This window comes from Mya arenaria, chromosome 8 (assembly GCF_026914265.1).
Source record: "Mya arenaria isolate MELC-2E11 chromosome 8, ASM2691426v1".
NCBI classification, from domain to species: domain Eukaryota; kingdom Metazoa; phylum Mollusca; class Bivalvia; order Myida; family Myidae; genus Mya; species Mya arenaria.
In genome coordinates, this window is record NC_069129.1 from 20562079 (window position 1) to 20584059 (window position 21981).

The 21981-nt window shown below is 33.9% G+C and overlaps 2 protein-coding genes across 2 annotated transcripts; one reads left to right on the top strand and one right to left on the bottom strand.

The window, feature by feature from the left end:
* Positions 1-28: 28 nt before the first annotated feature.
* LOC128244862 (calcium-binding protein P-like) lies at positions 29-10002 on the bottom strand. The gene is made up of 9 exons (XM_052962966.1): positions 9892-10002; positions 9339-9569; positions 8671-8786; positions 6631-6797; positions 6072-6099; positions 4913-5087; positions 4411-4572; positions 3905-4054; positions 29-3374 (listed from the first exon to the last, which is right to left on the bottom strand). Exons 2-9 carry the CDS (start codon positions 9376-9378, stop codon positions 3250-3252), a joined length of 963 nt encoding a protein of 320 aa, XP_052818926.1. The 5' UTR covers positions 9379-9569; positions 9892-10002; the 3' UTR covers positions 29-3249.
* Positions 10003-10194: 192 nt separating this feature from the next.
* On the top strand, positions 10195-20158 carry LOC128243582 (centrosomal AT-AC splicing factor-like). The gene is made up of 9 exons (XM_052961432.1): positions 10195-10364; positions 12277-12440; positions 12932-13030; positions 13413-13479; positions 14493-14546; positions 15494-15733; positions 18270-18387; positions 18864-18996; positions 19375-20158. Exons 1-9 carry the CDS (start codon positions 10224-10226, stop codon positions 19838-19840), a joined length of 1482 nt encoding a protein of 493 aa, XP_052817392.1. The 5' UTR covers positions 10195-10223; the 3' UTR covers positions 19841-20158.
* The last annotated feature ends 1823 nt before the right edge of the window (positions 20159-21981 follow it).

Sequence of the window (21981 nt, forward strand, 5' to 3'; positions counted from 1 at the left end):
TGAACAAATGAACAACAAACAAGTGACACTAACAAAACATAGTTTATTAAAATATTATAGATGTACAAATAATGATAAATAAGCCGCTTAACAAATAGTCACAACAAATTAAAATTTTATTTTAACACAACAAGAGAATTGAGGTATAAATTCAAGCCTTTTTTGCGTATGCAGAACAAACTCTATTATAAGTTGTACTACCAGCACTCATTTTATTCTAAGGATTACCGCCAATTATTCTGGTAAGGAAATATACATGTGTTAAAGGAACTATACAATTCTGTTTTATACTATACTGGCCTTAATCAAGGCAATACTTATTAGACACAATCAATGCTTTGTTGGATCAAAAACAATAAAACTAAATTTCGAATATGGAGTATCAAAAACACATTAATCAATTCTTATTATTGTCATAGACTTAAATGTTACTGAGGGCTTTTCCAGTAAAACATATAACCCCTGGGGGAATAATATATGGGTGGGTGTCTATTTTCGCTAATTTGGACCCAAAAGGGTAAATTTGCTCATGTAGAGGGGTGGCATAATATTAAATTGCCTTCCCCCCCCCCCCCCAGGGGTAATATGTTTAAATGGAATAGCCCAGAAAATAAAGGTTAACCATTAGGTTCTATAACTCTTTCAATAGTCAAATTTTAATTGTGGTCCTTGGCATTATTGAATGATTAACATATATATGTCATAGATTCTGGTTTATTATGTATTGTATTTCTGTACCAGTTTCTTGACAGATTGACAAATATGGCCGAGAGACCTCAAACTTGGTAGGCAGATTTGAGGTCAGTGGGTCAAGGTGAAGGTCAAAGTTGATGAACACTAGTTGTCATCTATTATTAACAATAACCCATAAATTATCCAAAAATACCTTGTACAATGCCTTGTAATGATATGTTAGGAGAAGACTTAGGTGATCCCTAGTAAAATTTGAGAACTTTGGTATACATGTTTATATGTACTTAGCTTTTGATATATAATTTAAATACACACATCCATTGTCTTATTTTTGGCCTTTCCGATTACTCGTTTCTAAGGGAGGCTACTCCATTCTCTACTTCTGAGGAGTACATTTCTCTCATTTCTAAGGGAGGCTACTCCATTCGCTACCTCCGGGGAGTACATTTTCGCAAGATGGCAGTCGCAGACAATGAAATCACTGGGGCATGCATATCAATGTAATACAAGTAAAAACCAAACATAAATGAACATTGGTGATAGATTATATTTCAGGAGTGAAATACTCACTTACCAAATTCACAAGTTAAAATAAATGCAATCAAACACTGAAACAAATGTCATTTTTTTTAAAGCCTTAATATAATGTTTAAAGGACATGTCATTGGTACATATACATGTATACTGGACTTGTGTAGCACTACAAATAACTTTAAAACCAAAAAAGTAGTAAAAAACACTGATACATATCATCTTAATATACTTAAATGTTAAAAGAATGAAATGCAAATATAACAAGAGCACCGCGGAGTGGGTGCCAACGCTCGTCTGAGTTATGAGGTAAGGTTAAAGTTTTTGGACGACGACGCAGACGCAGACGCAGACGCAGACGACGCCGACGACGCCAAGGCTATCACAATAACTCGACTTTTTTTCTTCGAAAAACAGACGAGCTAAAAATGAGCGAAGTTGGTAAACATGATCATGCTTATAATATAACATAGGTGTGAGCCGCTGACCAAGTCATGAGTATAATCCTATCGCTACAACCTGAATTTAACACACAAAGTTGTCTAACAAATAATAATTGAAATGCTTAATTTTCTGAGGTTAATCTTATTGCCCAATCACATTGAATGTGTTGATACAAATGAATCATGTTTAAATTTCTCCTGATTTCACATTTAAATGATTGATTTGGGTAAATAAATGTCATACGTCAAATATGTTAAATATTATTAGTACTTCACTGTTGTCATGTGTCAAACATTTTAATACCATTAATACTTTAATATCATTATGTATGAGTATATATAGAGGATGAGCTTTACTTGATGTTTGATTCATCAATAAAATTAATATATATTTTTTGGCTAACTATGCCTTCCCATTCAATTTTATTGCATCTGTCCAGACCTGTAAAGACATTTAGTATAAAGAAACTTCATTTATGTCAAAATCTACTTAGTATGAGTAAATTATTTTACAAATGGTAAACAAATAATGCAATTTGTTAACTACTTACAGGAAAAAACCTTCGAATTGTCATTCAAATTCAATTGTTCAAAATATTTCAAATAAAGCTTCATACATGTAATCTACAAGGATATGAGCATCTCAATTTTTATGTGAAAACTTTGTATCTCGAGTTATGAAAAAACTTAGTATCCTGATTTTTGTGAGAAATTTTTTTAAATTGATTATTGTGAGAAAACTTTGTATCTCGTTTTTTTTTATATCGATTTTTGTGAGAATTTTTTTTATATCGATTTTTGTAAATATTTTTTTTATCACATTTTTTTTTGTGAGAAAACATTGTACCTCTATTTAGTGAGAAACATTTGTATCTTGATGTATTTTGTTTTTGTGCAAACTTGAACAAAACCCCCATATAAAACTCCCCATCCTTTTAACATAATTATTTTAACAGATCTCCGGTCACAATAATTTAAAACTACTGGCACACTGTACATCTAAGTTGTAAACTGTATGAATCATCATTATTTCTGTATAAGAATACAAGTTGCCCACATTGCTAGGCAAGTATACATGTGCATGTGTTTATTATATAACTATAACATGAACTTTTCTAAATCTCTACCCTCTGTAAATAATAACATAAATACATGAGCCTTATTCTTTATATGACACTACTGTTCATTAAGTTTCTATATACAGTCAATCCGCATTGGCTCGAACTCACTTGGCTCCATTTCCTTGTCGGCTCAAACTGGATGTAAAGGACTGATTTCTTTCAACTGAATGTGAGCAATCTCAATTAGATCGACTTTTCTGAGACTCAAGGTATTATTGCCAGTCACTGTGAATTTGAGCAAATGGGGTTCAACTGAACTTATTTGAAAATTGAATTCTCAAAAATTCAGTTCACAGCATCATCCAGAGCGCATCCAAACCATACCTGTATACATGAATTATAATAGTTTAACTTGCGTAGGAGATTCTGATAAAAAGAAACACTTATTTCCTAGTTACGCCGAAAGTTCTTTTAATCAAAACTACCGAAACTGCCAAAACTGCCACAACTTCCAAAACTACTCATAGAGCTCCAACTGCCGCATCGACCCATGCCAAACATTCCAAACGGACTGCCAAAAAACCACCCATGCCACCACCCATCATACGACTGGCTCCATACCCCAGTGCCGCACCACCAATCAGACCTAGAAATAATTGGACATATTTATATTGTGAAGACCATTAAATTGATGACAGTTTATAACAACATAAGTGTCACTTAGCAAACACCAATGCTGGTCTGTTTATAGTCTGTAAAACTAATCACTAATATAAGGATGGTTCCATCATATGTCAGTGTTTTGTTCCACCGTCATTGGAATGGAGGCGGCCTTGATAGGGGGAAAATAGTGTTGTTTAGACAAAATGTCGACAAAACTTGTTTTCAAACCTTTTATTTAAAACACCCTGACCCCAGAGTTTTTGACACAAGTTCCTTGTTACAGGTCTGGGACAGAATTTGCAGGAAAACAATTCAGCAAAGTTGCAGTTTGTATGAATCTCCTGGGTAAGCCTGCTGCAAACCAGGTGGGGCAAAACATTGATAGATGCATAGCATATCACCGATGTATAGCTATCCATGACTCTTCAGAGCTCACCTATCTTTATCATGTTGTAGGACCTTAATATTAAATGCATCTTATCATCTGCTTATCTTGTTCCAATCCTAACTTACCTGCAGCCATTTTGCCTGTATTACTGCCCATAACTCCTCCAAGGCCACCTTTCTTTTTCCTATGGTGATCAGTGGCATACGCAACATTTTGTTGCGGGCCCTGGGCATACCCTCCTGCATAGCCCTGGGGTGGTTGCTGATACCCATAGGCTGGAAAATAAACGTTGCATTTACAACAAAAAGGTGTTTGTATAATAATAATATGACCACTGTGCACTGCTATGTCAGTAACATGTGGTATAAAGAACAAATGCATTGTTGATGATTGTGACCACCTGAGCCGCCAAGTATAATCGGTCAAATACAACATACCAGAGAAGTTTCATGGTCCCAAGTCAAACTGTTGTTGAGATTTTTTGCAAACAAGTTCAACCCATTATGCAATAAAAAATAGCAATATTATTGTCCTTACATATATATATACCAATACGTATCACTTCTGTTTCCTTATTATAATACCGGGGTATCAATTATTTCACACATCCCTATTCACTGACTTTACTTACGTTGTTGCTGATAACCTCCGTACTGCTGTTGTGGGTAACCCTGTTGCTGTGGATACCCTTGTTGCTGTGGATACGGTTGTTGCTGGGGGTATCCCTGTTGTTGTGGGTACCCCTGTTGGGGTGGATAAGGGCCGGGCTGACTTGTTGGTGGAGGACCGGGGGCTGTAAATAAACAGATGAGGTAATGAACTAAATCAATGAGGTTATACGCCATATAATGTGCTTCTGATTTTTCTGTGGCTCCTGATAAGGTTTGTGCTTAGAGGGAACCTGGTTGTGAATAATAAGGGCTGAGTTGACTGAATATAACGATACTTAAAAGCGCACTATATACATGTAATTATCTGTATGAAGTAAGTTATTCCAGTAAAAGAGTTAATATTCCAGTCCAGAGAGTTTATTTGGATGAAAAATATCATAGTTCAGTAAGAAATGTAGCATTTCAGTAAATACAGACATGGAACTATTTTACAAAGGCTATCATTAAAATTCAAAGCTCTACCATATCCTCCAAAACCTATGGGTTGAGGCATAGGCATGCCTCCAGGAGGTGGCGGGCCTGGCTGGTAGCTGTAAGGAGGTGGGGAATAAACCCCTTGGGGGTGCTGGGGCTGGATAGGACCCTGAGGCTGAGGCGGTGAGGGGCCAGACTGGTTGCTCTGGGGTCGGGAAGGGAGCTGGAAAATAAAGGGGCCATAAGTTAGTACTAATTTCTTTTGCTCAACTGTGACAAAAGCTGATAGCTTACAGAAGCAGGTTCAAGTCTGCTTCCCTGTGAGACACCAGTACAACCGTCAGTTTTAAGAGGCCATGAGAATATACCTCTACTGGGGATCAAACCCACAACCTCTTGGGCGAGAGGCGGATACCACTATCACTTGACTTTAGATTTTCTGTTAATGGCCCTCTTGGTGGAGAGTGATTGACAAAGTTTGAGAAAACAACTCAACTACATTAGTGTGAGCATGATTTACTAACTTCCTATTCATTTGAAAACTTCATATATATGCGAAAAGTTGGAATGATGTAAATACAATTATAAACATGAGGAATGCATTGCTTTAGACATGACTGCAAAGGGCCTTTGTGCATACCATACATGCATTCATAAACAGATCAAGTTTTGATGACATTCAGGACATAATTTTACATTATTCATTTAATCATCTTTAAAGGGACTGTACACCAGATTGGCACCAAAAAACATTTTTCTGTAACCAATCTCAGGACAAGTATTTAATAAAATGGTTTACTCTTTGATATCATAATTGTAAAAAAATACCAAAATGTAAAAAAAAATCGAGTCGAAAACCGGGTTCGAACCGGGGTCGCCAAAATTGCAGCCCAGTGTTGAACCACTGTGCTACGAAGGAATACTCTCAATGGTTGGAATATTTAAGCTATATACCTAACTTGGTAATATCACGTGATAACATCGACTAGCCAATCTTTTTTAATGGAAAAATACCAAAAAACTATGTGGTACTTCAGTTAGTAAGTTTCAATGCATTGTACACATCCATACCAAGTTTATGTCAGTTTTCGACAATTTTCTTTTTTTCTCTCGCTATTTCATCATACGGAGTACAGCCCCTTTAAAGCATACATTGTAAACACTTATCAACAACCAATTTTCTATAAATATTAAAAGTAATACTTACAGTAGAAATGATTGCTGACATCCACTCACTGAAAAAATACAAGAATAAGGATTACTTTTTAATAATGCATTTTTCCCCCTTATTTTCAAACATAAAAGAAATGTTCTTGTTCCTCATAATTCAAAACTACATGTACAGGTAAAAATAAACATACAGGAAAATTGGTTTTATATTTTTCAAACAGAAATATTAATGAATTTTGTATTATGGTATCAAAAAACAGTTAACACATTATATTGTCGTTATCGTCTGTATTGACGTGTAATATCTTTTTCTAAATACTTTTAAGGCCAGAGTTTTTTGTGTTTTTTTTTTAACTGCTTACCCACTTTTAGCAATTATAAAATAAATAAATTCAACTTAATCTGTAAAATTTCAGATCTCAGAATGATGACTGTTTTCTCATTTATGTAAAAAATCATTTTTTGTATAGATCAAATTAAAGGCAACAATTAAATTTCTAAGTTTTGTGGCCAAAAAAGAAGAAATCAGATGAAAAGAGGAAAATTGGCATCACTTAATTCTTACTGTGAGTAATACATAGCAAAATGATTCATACTGTAACTGCTGCTCATTGTTCATAAGGAAGTAGTGTGGCTTTGCTTTATGGCTTGGTTTCTCGGGGACAGCTATCAAACATGAGATGCTCGACCCTGAGGGCAGCTGAGGAATGTCTTTGAAGTTGTTCTGTACATGCTCCCCAAATGCAAAGTGTTTGCATACATTCTGAAATGATAAAAAAGCGTCCATGGCTGTTTTTTTTTCATGATTTTGTAATTGAAAATGTTGTGAAATTCATTTTAAATTCTTAAATGAAAATACATTAAAGTGACACTCTTATTCAAAATCAGTACATACACATATATAACAAACATAAACTTTGAGTGATAAACCTTTAACTCACTCAAACTTTATGTTTGTTTTTACCGTACTAAATAATGCATTTATGGAAAATATTAATAAATGATAACAAGATCGTAACTGTGTACTTACTATGTGAAAACGCAAAAATATTAAATGATTGGTGAGTGCTAAAGATTTACTCTGATCTACTATTGTTTCATAAGGTAGAAATACCATGTTTTCTGCACCTTTCTTTCAAATTAAACTTGGTATCCTTCATAAGTACCACTGTTTTCGACATTTATTCATCCTTTTTGGTATAGAATTGTATTAATTGTGGTAAATTTTATTTGGGAGTAAGAGTGCATGTTTAAGTCTATCTTCATGATTTTGTTACATTGAATATGTTTTGAAGGTTTGTTTTAAATTCTTAGATGAAAATAAATGAAGCATATCCTGAAAATATGTCAAAAAATGTGTTGTATTGAATTGTGTGCGACATGAATTGTCACTATCAAGATGAAAATACACGTATTCGTTAGGAATGCTGTGATGAATTACTATATAATTATACAGCAATTAGCAATTGCAAAACAGAACATTTTAAAATGTCTTTAGTTGGTGACAGGTGTTTACTGAGTAATTAGTATTTACAGCAGATATTTTTCAATAATAAATTAAACATAGACTTAGTTCAAATCAGATAATTTATAAAATACAATGTGTCACATCAATATTATTTTATATAGATAACACAGAAATGAGCATTAACCAGATTGTTATAACTCTCTTAAGTCTAAAATAACTTCAGTTCAGTTAATACACAGTTGATACACTACCGTAAATGTGTATATAGGACACACTTTCCCCCTGGGTTTTACTTAATTGCAACAGGTTTAAACATACAATGTATTCATCGACAACTGTTTTTAAATGAACAGAAGAAAAGTAAGGTGTTATGAGGACTTGCTAATGTTTTTGCAAAATGCATCTTTTTTATGACACAAATAAAGTTTCGCAAATTGTTAGAAGTATGAAAACTAATATAAAAATACCCAAAGCAGCTGGAACCTTTCAGCAGATGTTGATATTTGCTCAAATATTGTCTTCGATAAACTAACCCTTTTCATAAGCGTTATTAAGGCTAATGGTCATTTAATTACAGCTTTCTGTGATTGGTTGATGTACATTATCACGTGATGTTATCAATGTATTGTTAATAGGTCGAAATACCCTTCACTTTTTTATACAAGTACAGGAGGACTTGTGGTGAAGGCGTCTGTTTTCTATTTTTTTGTTGACTTGACTGGTGCGTGTTCGCACCCTACTAAAATCAAAATACATTTTTATTCTAAAATTTTCTGCAGTTTCAATATCATAGAGTAAAATAATTATTTAATAAGTGTTTTCAGATGCATGACCGGGAAAAGTAATTTTAATCCAAAACATGAGAAAAAAACTACTGATCCTGCCCAAACAGGAACATGTTTATTAATGAAAAATACTTTTTACAATAAATATCTGTATTTGCTTCAAATCATTCTTTTTTAGATTATCCCAACAATTTTATTTAGCTGGGAGTCAGTGTCACCCTTATGCTTGACAAATTACAGACCTCTGGTAACTAAATAGTATGTCAAAATAAATGGTTTACACTTAATGGAAGGGATACGCATTAAGCTCAGAATTGGAGTCCCTAGCTTGAATCCAGTCCATGAATCTGCCATTCTTTCTTAACCTTTTAATATATACTTACTTTCATACAAATCTGTACTTTTGCTGTCATGTCGCCTTTTTTCTTGTATGCCAGGAGATTGCTGTCAGAGTAAAGCTTCAGGTAGACGTCATTCCAACCACCTGAGAACAAACTCTCTGTAAAACACAAACAAATAAATAATCAAGCCTCAAATATCCCTTCCACAACGAGATGTGTTTTCAACAAGATTCATGATTTCTAAGTTTGAAATTTAGGTTTGAACATTTCTGTAATTATCTAACAAATACATTACATGTATATACAATAAATGTGCAATAACTGCATATAGAAATAGAAGCAGATATTGAGTTTTTTTGCACTTACATGGCGATATAATGTATTAATTGTTATATATATGTAAAATAAAGTTGTTAACTGTACTATCTTTATTTTTTTTTACTTTTTACAAAGCTGGTAAAGATCTGTAGTGCATGTGGGTAAGAACAAGCCACCTTGTTAACTTAATAGGTTGAAAATTGTGCATGTGTCACAAGAGTTTGGGTTCAAGCAACATACTGAACACTTTTTTATCTTCATTTAAGCCAGCACAATTAGACAGAGACGAGAGTGCATAAAAAAGTGACATGTAGTGACTGAAATCGACGGCAATGTTTATTCTATGTCCAGTATCTATTTTTATACTTTAGTACAAAAGAACTGTTACTTACTGCTATGTCGTTTGACATAGCCTTCTTTCACCACCGACATTGTTGTGTAATGAACAACAAACTATGAGGTCTTGAAGTGTTCAAAATTAGCACAAAACTTGAATTCCTATTTTTACGTCGCCTGGCTTGTTACAATTCCAAGTAGTAGTGTAACTACTGCAGTGTTAAAACTTTGGCTTGTTGATTCGAAAAATTTATGACTGGTCCGTTACTTATTGCGCAATACTTTATCTGCAAAAAAGAGAAAAAAAACAACAGAACATTAGTCAGTCACAAATTGATTTGTCTGCAACATATTTACAAATGGAGCTGTTCAACTAACGAATATCAAAATATTGAAAAAAGAGCAAGAAAGTAACATATGTGACAAGACACAATCATTTATCAATATCAGTTAATTTCTTAGCAAACAATTATGAAACATTCTGGAATGGTCGAACTTCGTGTGATAATCAATGATACATAGAAAAACTTATTCCATTATTCATATACATATTTATACATGTTAGAGATGAAATTTTAAAATATATTTCATAATATTCTAGAAAATTACCAAGAAACGTCAAATTTGGTAAACACAGTTAAAAAAATATTGTTTGTGAGAAACAAAAAGGCTACACCCAACTATAAATTCAAGAGGAGCACTTAGATTAGAAGAAAAAAAAAACTTGTCATGCGTGAAATAAGTATTGCAGCAAAACAGAATAAAACTGAAAAACATAAATTGTTTTTTTACGGTACCTATATTTCCGTTTCTAGCGAGTTTTCATTTTCGTAGGAAAAGTAACGTAGGGTAGTTTTAATACAGTGTCAATCCGTGATTTTGTGAAACTGTTGTCTGCTGCTTGTACAATAGGGTAGCATTTTGACAGCTAGTTGGCCAGAATGAATACAAATAGCACGTCTTTTAAACAATATAAGTACTGCAGTTTATGCAAAGTAAATCACAATACAGGCAAAAAACATGTTTATTCAAAAAGACACCAGCTCATATTGAAGAACATTCTCCAAAAATTTCAAACAAAGGTAATTCAGCTATAATTTCTAAATAGTTAAAAGATAAACCGGTTTCATTTTTTTAATTTATAATAGTGAGAATTCATATTTAAGTATGAATAATCAAGTATATAGCAGTGTCGTGGTGTTTGCAATCTCAGCTTACTTTAAAGTGACACTCGTATTTAAAACAATACATGGTACACATGTAGTCATTCTAAAATGCCGGCATAAATTTTTAGAATGACTAGGTACACATACATTACAAACATACATTTTGAGTGATAATTAAACCTTTAACTACTTACTAAATAAAGCAGTTTGGAAATAATAACTGATACCAAGATTGTAACAGTGTATTTAATAGCTGAAAACACACACATATTTAATGACTGGTGGGTCCTAAAAGATTTACAGTGATCAACTATTACTATTGTCTCATAAGATAGAAATACTGTGATTTCTGCATTTTCCTTTCAGAATCAAAGTAAACACAGTATCCTTCATATAAACCGTTGTTTTCTATATTAATTCATCACTTTCGGTAATTTAAAACAATTGTATTAATTGTGGTACTGCTTATTTGGGAGTGTAATGTTCATGGAATCATGTAGTCCGGAGCCCGGAAAATAATCATTTCTGTTTTAGTGAATTTTATAGAGAATTTGATTTTCGCTTTATCGCTATGACTTCTTTATGATGATTTCGTGTATTTTTACTAATGTTATGTTTTTAGTATTAAATGTCTAAATTTAGCTAGTAAATAATTAATTAATACGAACTAAGTTGTATTCTTAATAGTTTTCTACTTTTTCGTAAGTTTGATAAACTTGACACCCCTACTCTGTAACGTTAGTTATGTATAATGGTTTCGCCCATCGTGCTTGTTAAAATGGACCATTCCATTTTGGTCACGTGATGTTAGGGTATATAAGAAGCGAAATGCATAGAAATAGTTAGTTCGTGTCTCGACGCCGATGTGAAAACATCAAGTTAATATATAGGGAAGCTTTGAAGTATCTTTTTGCACTGTTTAGGGCGGGTTCTGAACTATTGGAGGCTAGGAGAATTAAAGTGAAGCATTGCGCTACAGCTTCTAGTTTCTAGGTTCGGACATCCGTGGGGTTTCTTTTTGGCCTCTTAGTAAGCCTGGATCATTGCGATACAGACGGAACAGGGTCAATGGTTTGATTCCCCGTAAAAGCTATACATTTAGGACTGTGGGTTTCGCTGATATATTGTTATTAGTTTATAAGCGTTTTGTATGATGGTCCTGTTTGAAGTTATAGCATAATTGTTGTATTGTTTCTGTTTGGTCGTTCTTGCTTTTGGGATAATTGAACGTTGATTCTTGAACCATACCAATTATTTCTAATCATTCGGTTTTGTAAGCAATCATTGTCAATCACGTGTATATAATATTAATTTCATACTTAATTTTTGGGACAATGCAGTCTGAGAATAGGTTTATAGTTTAATTTAAGGTAGCGTGTCCGAGCTAGTTAGGGAAGAAACGTTACAGGAGTAAGAGTGCATCTTTAACCTTCTACACTTTTTTCTATTTGTATAGACCCTGTTAACTACAGAATATTACTTGCAGCATTTCTTTCAGTCAAAAATGTTCATAAATTATGACCAAAAACATGTACTACTAGTATTTTCTGTGTTGTAATATCCCAAATGTGCATTTTTGTGTGTGTTGTAATACCAAATTGATCAACAATTAGAGTCATGTGGGACGACAACTTTGTTTACTGATTAAAATTGTTTATTTTACAATGATTGTGAAACAAGGTCTTACCATTAATCACTCTCGTTGGCACGATGTTACACAAGACTGATTTCTTGTGTTGTTTGGGAACCGGATTACCGGGAGGAAACAGACTTGTCTGGTTTTGTGACCATAAACCAACAGCATATGTCCATGTCTTTTATTTCCCAGATACAGCAAGTGAAGGGAACATTGTTCAGCCCAGTAGCAAAGGATTTGGAATATGAGGCTGGAGCGAAATTCTGGTGCTACTTTTGTGCCATAGAAGTTGACAAACATGACATCATGGAATCCTGCAAAGTTCTCGGATATGGCCTGCTCCAACATATTGCAAGGTGAGCTTTTGGAAACAAAATAACTACTAATAAGATTGAAAAAAAAATAACTTTATTAATATACAGAAGAATATACAAAAAATGATTGAAGATTGCTTAACTCAAGAGATGTTTCATTTCCATGTAAAAACACATTTTTTAATGAAATTCAATGTGAGATATGAGTTATTAAATAGGACAGTTACATAATGTGAGCCTTTTCTTAGATAAAGCTTGGAAATCTGGCTGTCCGTGTCAGTTAAGAGGTTTTAATAGTTAAACTTAGTGTTTTTGCAAGGTTTGAAACTAATTGGTCCTGAAAAATTTGTGTTGTAAATCATAAACAAAATAAATGCTGGATAATTTTTGTTTCAGTTTAAGATCATAGTATATTTCACCAAGTGAGCATCAAGAGTAGCATAGCAATAAGTGAAATATTTACTATCCTCCTGGGGAAGAAAAATACAGAACCGCACCCACTGACTTATTCTCAAATGAAAATTGTTTTCCAGTGATGAGCACAAGGCAGGCTTGGAGCAGTTTTTCTGGGACAACCTTGTTAAGAAGGAGATGAAGCCGAGATATGTGCTGTCCATAGAGGATCTTAGCATGTTAGTACATGTGTATAGTTTGGAATGAAAATAGGAAGTCTTTAAGCCCATAATATCTTGATTTTCTTGGAACAATCTTGGTATGGATGCATTTGGACTATCATAATGAGCAAGTGTTTGAAATATGGACAAATAAGTACCTTGCCACTGCAGTTTCCTCTTCTGACACTAAAATCCAACTTTTTTTACTCCTTATAAAAAGTAAGTGTTGTATCTACAGTGCTCATATTTTTTTTATTTTTTTTTTGTGCTAGTTAGATTTAAGCATATTAATTCATACATTATGGCATCATAATAAGTATAAATACATATGCAGTTACTGTTACTGGTAATCATAGTAACATTATGGGTCATAGTAACAGTATGTATTTGTTATTTTCAGATTTAAGAAAGCTGCTTTTTTGGCTGTAAAGAAATACCAGAAAGCAAGTGAAGCGGATATTAAGCAAGTAAGTTGGAATTGAATTGTTGAATAATAGGAAATATATTTTGTGGGGCCAAGAGTACAGAATTATGCTGCCAGCGGAAATGATTTTGATACAAATTTGATTTTTTTAAGTTCTTGACCATGATTTTAGCAAGCTAATCGAGGCACAGGCTGAATTACTTGATCATGAAAAGAACAGCAATAGAAATTTTCTTAAGCAAAATGAGACACTTTGACTTTGTCAGCATTAGTTATCAAGTGTTTACCAACTGTCACAGTGTTCACTGGGATTATATCTCAATCGATAAAGATCCACAGCCAGATCACTCTCTTACTCCAGAGTTATGGCCCTTGAATTGTCATAGTTTGGCGAAGCTCTCCAATTTTAGCATATTTTTACCAAACTTGATCATAATGTATATGGTCATATAATCTGTACTGAGTTTGATTAACAGCCTGATCAAGTTATTCATCCGGAGTAATTGCCTTTGATTTTTATTTGATTTTTACAAAATTCAGATTGTTGTTTGTCTAACTTGAGCAATTTTTATCCAATCCTAAATTACCAAACTTGGTTACAATGTTAATAGGCGTAATACCTTGACTGAATTCATTCAACAATCAGATGGCTTTATTCACTCCGGAGTAATGGCCCTTAATTTATCAAAAAATTACAAAACTAACATTGTCTTCTCTCTAACTTTTGTGATCCAAATTCTCTACACTGGGTTAAAATCTTCAAGGGCATAATATCACAGTCAAGTTTTATTGGCAGCCAAATAAAACTATTTATATCATTATATATCATGCTGAGTTTAATAGTGAAACATATTGTTCTTGTTAAATCAATCCTTCTGAATATTGATAATTGTTGAATCATTTTCCATTTCAAAATACCGGTATGGGTGCTCCTAGCATATGACATATCCAATTCTCATTTATTTTACTTTGTGTCTATTGTATATATGAAAGAGGTGTATTCAAAAATAAAATTTGAACACCACAAGTTTTGACCATTAATATTATTTATTTCAGGCAGCATTTGAAATAGCAGCAGCGGAAACCAGACGCCAGGAACACCTTTCAGAGGTTGTCAGTATTCTGCGACACTGTATCCAACTTCAAAATTTGTTGTCTATTTGCTCAACTTCAATTTCCCGAAATGAAATTTTTATTTTCATGAAACCTACTGCTGTAGACCTCACATTTTTGGCATACTGTCTATAGATGTTCAGATATATATTTAAGTAGTGGTTGAAATTATCACAAGCCCACCAGCCCTGCACTGGTTAGATGATTTCCAGGCTTCCTCAAATTCTGTTTGTTATACAGGAAGGCTTTTTAAGAAATTTGATGCCAAGGTCTTGTGTAAGAATTCAGTAGGATTCACGCTTGTTTAAACAAAAGATTAATTTTTTCGACTGTTATAGTTCATTGCTTCAAAGAAGCCAATCTGAGTCTAGTATTTCTTGCTCTCTACTTTGGTTGTTAGTGTATGTGACTCAGCCTACTCGTATATAACATAATAAAACTTACCGGTAATAATTAACAATTTACAATTGAATAGTTCAAACCATAAACTATTTGTTGGTAATGGTTCATGTAGTATGAATTTAACAAACTTATTCCTACGGTCACTGTCTCTTTGGAATAAATTTGTTCAATTTATCATATATAACCAATATAACCTACTACTATTATGTTCATGACTTTTGGGCTGTTGTTCACAGTCTATCAGACAGCGAATTGAGTGTATTCATGAGAAAGAAAAAATAATGATAAATTGTAACCATTACTTAAAGTGTATTGAATTGTATTTATAAAGGATAAATAAACAATTTGTAGCCATTCCTAACACTGAAATCAAGTTTGTGGATCATCATAATGATTGTAAGTCAAGAAGACTTGAACATTGTGGTTTTTTTTATTTCATTTTAATTTAATGCTTTGAGAAACTGCTTTGTCAAATTTATCAAAGATTTGGCAAAGCAGTTTTAGTCAATTCATACGTATTACATTTTCCTGAATGTACACAGTCAAACCAGTCCAAACAGATAACCAGTCAACTAGAAGCTAACACTGGTAACCAGTCAACAACTGAAGCAGAAAACCAATCCATATCAGCCAGAGGAGTAAAGCAGTCGGCAGAAATGAGATGGCCCATATCACCAGGAAAAGTGAACCAGTCGGCTAAAGGTGGGGCCAGTCGTGATGGAAAGCAGCCTGGAAAGAGGACAGTTTTGGCGCATGGTGAAGGTCTCTCATGTATTTCACAGGTTGGTAGTGCACTGTTTACTGCTGGCTTTCAAAGCCCTAAAGCTATTCTACTCGCATATAGGCTTGTTTCCTGGTATTAACAATAATAATACCCCCACAAACGAAGTTTGAGGGGGTATATAGGAGTGAGCTTTTGGTACACAGGTGTAACATCAGAAGATACAGGTCAAGTTCGATATTGGGGCTGGTGGGGCCAAGGTCAAGGTCACTGTTACTAAAAATAGAAAAACGGTTTCTGGACGATACATCATGAAAGGGTTGACAGATTTGAAAATTTTTTGATACACAGGTGTAACATCAGAAGATACAGGTCAAGTTCGATATTGGGGCTGGTGGGGCCAAGGTCAAGGTCACTGTTACTAAAAAAAGAAAAACGGTTTCCGGACAATAACTCATGAAAGGCTAGACAGATTTGAACAATTTTTGGTACACAGGTGTAACATCAGAAGATACAGATCAAGTTAGTGAGCTTGTCGGTCGGTCTGTCGGTCGGTCGGTTTTCATGGTTTCCGGACGATAACTCATGAAAGGCTAGACAGATTAAAAATTTTATTGGTACACAGGTGTAACATCAAAAGATACAGGTCAAGTTCGATATTGGGGCTCGTGGGGCCAAGGTCAAGGTCACTGTTACTAAAAATAGAAAAACGGTTTCCGGACGATAACTCATGAAAGGCTTGACAGATTTGAAAATTTTATGGTACACAGGTGTAACATCAGAAGATACAGGTCAAGTTCGATATTGGGGCTGGTGGGGCCAAGGTCAAGGTCACTGTTACTAAAAAAAGAAAAACGGTTTCCGGAGGATAACTCGTGAAAGGCTAAACAGATTTGAACAATTTTTGGTACACAGGTGTAACATCAGAAGATATTGGGGCTGGTGGGGTCAAGGTCACTGTTACTAAAAATAGAAAAATGGTTTCTGGACGATAACTCATGAAAGGCTTGACAGATTTGAACATTTTTTGGTACACAGGTGTAACATCAGAAGATACAGGTCAAGTTCGATATTGGGGCTGGTGGGGCCAAGGTCAAGGTCACTGTTACTAAAAAAAGAAAAACGGTTTCCGGACGATAACTCATGAAAGGCTAAACAGATTTGAACAATTTTTGGTACACAGGTGTAACATCAGAAGATACAGATCAAGTTCGATATTGGGGCTGGTGGGGTCAAGGTCACTATTACTAAAAATAGAAAAATGGTTTCTGGACGATAACTCATGAAAGGCTTGACAGATTTGAACATATTTTGGTACATAGGTGTAACATCAGAAGATACAGGTCAAGTTTGATAGATCCTTCAAAAACTAAATGAGCAAATATTTACCTTAAAAGTAATTGACACTTGGAAAGATGAACAAACAAAATAAATCCAGCATGCTTCATTTGAACCAGATGCCAGTGGAATACCAGCAGAACTTAAGTATGGCATATTTGCCACAGTAGTGCTTACTACAAATATTGACCTGTCAGATGGATTTGTTAATTCGGCTACAGGAACAGTCCCGGGATTTATTCCCAGGTGGATAAGGATGCATTCAAACCCAAATATGTACTTGTAAAATTTGATGATGATCGTGTTGAAAGAAAAGCTTGTGAATGCTCTAGATGTCTTATTCCAGAAGAGATCAGCTAGAGCATCAGCTAGTTTTGATTTAAATAAAACAATACATGCATGATAAAAGAAGATGCAATGTGCAGTAACCTTGGAGTTACGGCCTCTTTTCAAAGGAATGGTTTGCCATTCCTGTGTCCAGGCGGCATTTGGGGGTATTAGTCATTCCTGTGACAGCTCTAGTTTAGTTCTGGTCAATTTTAATGCCTGTTGACTCCATATAATTTTAGCTGCAATTGAAAGGTAAATTGCTTGCTTATATGTAAAAAAAAATGAAAAAAAATGAGGCAACAAGTGTTTATCAATCTAACCTTTTATAGCATATAATTGTACTTGTCACAGTCATATGCTAGGTCTTCTTTATGTTACTAAAATATGGATCAAATACCCTTGTAAATGACCGGAAAAATCTTGTTATTCCTGATATATCTTTTGATGCTTTAGGTTTTGTCATAGCCTTGCTGTCCTTGTTGAGGTTGCTGAAGTGTTAAATAGGAATCTTGATGATTCCTTAAAATTGATAATCAAATGAATTTAACTTACTACAAATGTTCCCCCAGCTGCTCATATACAATAAGTCCCATAACTCTGACTGTAAATATTGCTACGTTATGCCCCTTTTTTGTAGCAAAACCTTCAGAAAGAGAAGGGTAATGCGCCTATGGCTTCAGGAAAACATGTCCACATCCAGGATGACGGGAAATAATTCCTGCTTGAGATGTCTTTACACAAAGTAAAATCTGCTAGCTTTTCAGCCTGGAGTTGTGATGGAGGGTAATGTACGGTCATGGGCCATATCAGACTGGCTGTTAGAGACCCAACTACTTTCAGGGTAGAGATATGTCACACCAAATAGCAGTGCAATTTTTGTTTTCCATCAACAGTTGTGAATAATTAATAATAAATCTTTACCTCTTTAGCCTGGAGGAGCGGAGGACGGAAATGTCCATTCAGGTGCGATGCCCCCCTGGCTTCTCAATGACACGCCCACCTCCAGGGGAGAGATTGGACCCACCCTAGAAGACTACCAGAAACACTGTATGGTGATTTGATGATGTGATTTCTGAGCTATCATTAGATCAAAAGCTTGGGTCAAATACCATTTTTTAAGGAAAAATATTGGCATTAAAGTTTTACCATATTTATCAGTTCTTAGAACAGTCACCTATTAGAACAAGAAATCTTGGGGATGGTGCAAAATGTTTAGCATAAAAGTAAAAGCATATAAAAGCCACAATTTGTGTTGTGATTAATTTAAGGGAAGCATGCCATTTAGACTTGCTCTACCAAATTTAACAATTGTAACTATTTTACTTGTAAATTATGTGTACCGGTAGATCATTTTTATTCTGAAAATTTCCACGTTAATTAACCTTTATTTTGATTTTATTTTAGAGAGGAGACTCAAACTATCAGCTTTGACAATGTGGTCATTTCATCCACTTTAAGTGATAATTATTTAAGTAATATCTTAAAATGTATTTTGAACAAGACCCTTTAATGTTAATATACAGTGCACCAGGAGAAAAGAGCCAAGCTGCCAGCTATGAGGGTTGGGGCAAACTTTGATCATCAAGGAACTGCTGACACCAGCTGGCTGCCTTCCTTTGGACGAGTCTGGAGCAAAGGCAGGCGACTCCAATCCAAGTACAAATAGATACTTAATTTATATGTAATTGGTGAGGTACATGTACAAGTATATTTTTTCTTGCCTGATTGAATATAAGTGTTCCTTGAAAGCTTTTACATCTTATTTATTTGTATTGTTTACATGCATTTTTCTCTGTGAAACAAAATACCTTCTTTTTTTGATGAGTGATGTTAAATAAAAACTCTAATTATTTGTGATATGAGGCCCCCCGGCCCAGAACACATTGATTACATATATCTAATTAAAACCCAACAGGTTTGATCAAATTTCTGACAAAATGCAATCCTCTCAAATTGTCCATTACCCTGGTTCTAACATTTCTTTAGAAATGATTGTTTTTTTTAAAATAAGAAAAATAAAGTTTATTTTTTCAGACAACATTTTGAAAAAGAATGGAAGAAAACAAATGGAAAACCACAGCCAAGCAGCACCGTTACAGCAGAAAGCAAAATTGAAAGGATTAAATCAAGCACACCACCATGGGAGCAGCCATCTTGTTCCAGAATTGAGGTCATCCAAGATGGCTCTCAATCAGCCAATCAAGTTCAGCCTTACAAAAAGAAACTCAAGCAGACTGTAATTGATAGTGAAATTGATTCGGATTGGACAAAACAGAGTGCTGGGAAAATGCCTGCTAATATTGTGCCATACAAAAGGAAATCACAACATTTTGGAACTCCAGATAATAAATATGTAAAAATGCAAACCAACACAGATCAAAGATTTTCATCTAGTAGTGAAGTTGTGCCTACTGGCTATAAACGTCAAAGGAAAGAACATGATAATGCTTCGTCATCATCTAATCTTATACAAACTCCAGTCCTAAATTTGCAATTGTAATTGAAGTTAACTGAATTATGTTATGTCAAATATAATAGGGCATAAAAGTTTCATGGACTATTTTTCTGATTGTGGAAAACTGATAGTCATCTGACATTCTTTGTTAAAATGCATCTTATATTGGCAAACTTAAGAATATTGTTTATTGTATTTCGAAACTAAGAGCTTTATTGGTCAGTTTCTGGAATGTTTATTTGATTCTGTTATTACAAAGTTATATTTGTTTGCATCAGCCTATCATACCGTGTTTAGTAATGACTGAGTATGTGTTGATAAAGAGTTCTATGTGAAAAATAAATGAGAAAAGTTTCTATTAATCCTGAACACCTTAATAATTTCTTCTGTTTTCCTTTTCTCATTTTTACCCCACCTATTTGAAGAAAAAAAAGCTAGAAAAAAGTTATACTACTCACCCCGGTGTTGGCATCACACCTTGGTTAAGGTTTTGCATGTAAGCACCTACAAGTTATTATCTCAGCAAATATGTCATATATTGCATTGAAACTTTAGATATGTCTTCCCAACTTTCTGATCTACTTCATTAATCAAGTAAGAGATACCTCAATCTGGCATATAATGCAAGTAATTGCCCTTTATTATTTGACTTAAAAAAATGGTTCAGGTTTTGCATGTAAGCACACATAGGTTAATATCTCAGCAACTACTTGATGTATTGCATTGAGAATATATTCAAAGGTACTCAACCATGCAATCTACTTGAATAACCAAGTAAGATAACTCTTTTTTTACATATAATGCAAATTATGGCCGTTTATCATTCAACTTCGCCACTTTGGTTAAGGTTTTACATGTTACCACTTTTCAGTCAATATCTCAGGATATCCATCATGTATTGCATTGAAACATGTTTTTCCAACTATCTTACCTTCTACATTGATCAAGTAAGATAACTCAGCCTGGCACATAATGCAAATTATTTGCCCTTTAACATTTGGCTTAAAAATTCTGATTAAGGTTTTGCATGTAATTACACATAATTATGTTAATATTTCAGCAACTACTTCATGTATTGAGACTTTAAACAATGCTTCTCAACCATCTAACCAACTTAAATAACTATATAATGCAAAATATGGCCCTTGATTATTTGACTTAGAAATTCTGGTTAAGGTTTTTTTGCATTTTACCACATATAAATCAATATCTCAGCAAATCCATCATGTATTACATTGAAAATTGAGACATGCCTTCCAAACTATCCAACCTACTTAATTACTTAAGTAAGATAACTCAATCGTGCATATAATGCAAAATATTTCCCTTTAATACTTGACTTAGAAGTTCATAGTTAAAAATCTCTGTAACCACTGATTTGTCGCATGTAGGCTTTATACAACGATACTTAACCACCTTCTTGAAATACTAAGTTAGATAAATCTATTTTGAATATAATGCAAATAATAGCCCTTTATAAGTCATAATTCTGGCTTTTTTGTAACAAAGGGAGAAAATTTAGTAGAGTAAATGGCCTTTTTGTTACTTTTAAAGGCAAGAATTTGAGTTTAATAATGCAAATGGCTTTTTCGAAACAAAGGGAGGAACTTGAGCAAAAATGAAAACATATTGCAAATTGATTATTTGTAACAAAGGAAAGTAAATAATCAAAAATGTGTCGCAAATGGCTTATTTGTAACAAAGGGAAGAAATTGAGTAATTATTATGCAAATGGCTTTTTAGTATCAAAGGGAGAAAATCTGGTTTTGAATATGGCTTATATGTAACAAAGAGAAGAAATCAAGGAAAAATATAACAAATGGTGTTTTTTGTAACAAAGGGAAGAAATTGAGTAATTATTATGCAAATGGCTTTTTAGTATCAAAGGGAGAAAATTTGGTTTTGAATATGGCTTATATGTAACAAAGGGAAGAAATCAAGAAAAAAAAATAGAAAATGGTATCAAAGGGAGGAAATTGAGTAAAATTATTGCAAATGGCTTTTTTGTAACAAAGGGAGGAAAAAATAAAATGACACAAATGATTTAATTGTACCAAAGGAATGTTACCATGAAACTACCGGTATATTGCAAATGGGTCATTTGAAACAAAGGTAAGTAGTTGAGTAGTATTTTGTAAATTGAAGGTGATATGTATACAGCGGGAAAAGTTAGATGCCACATCTTG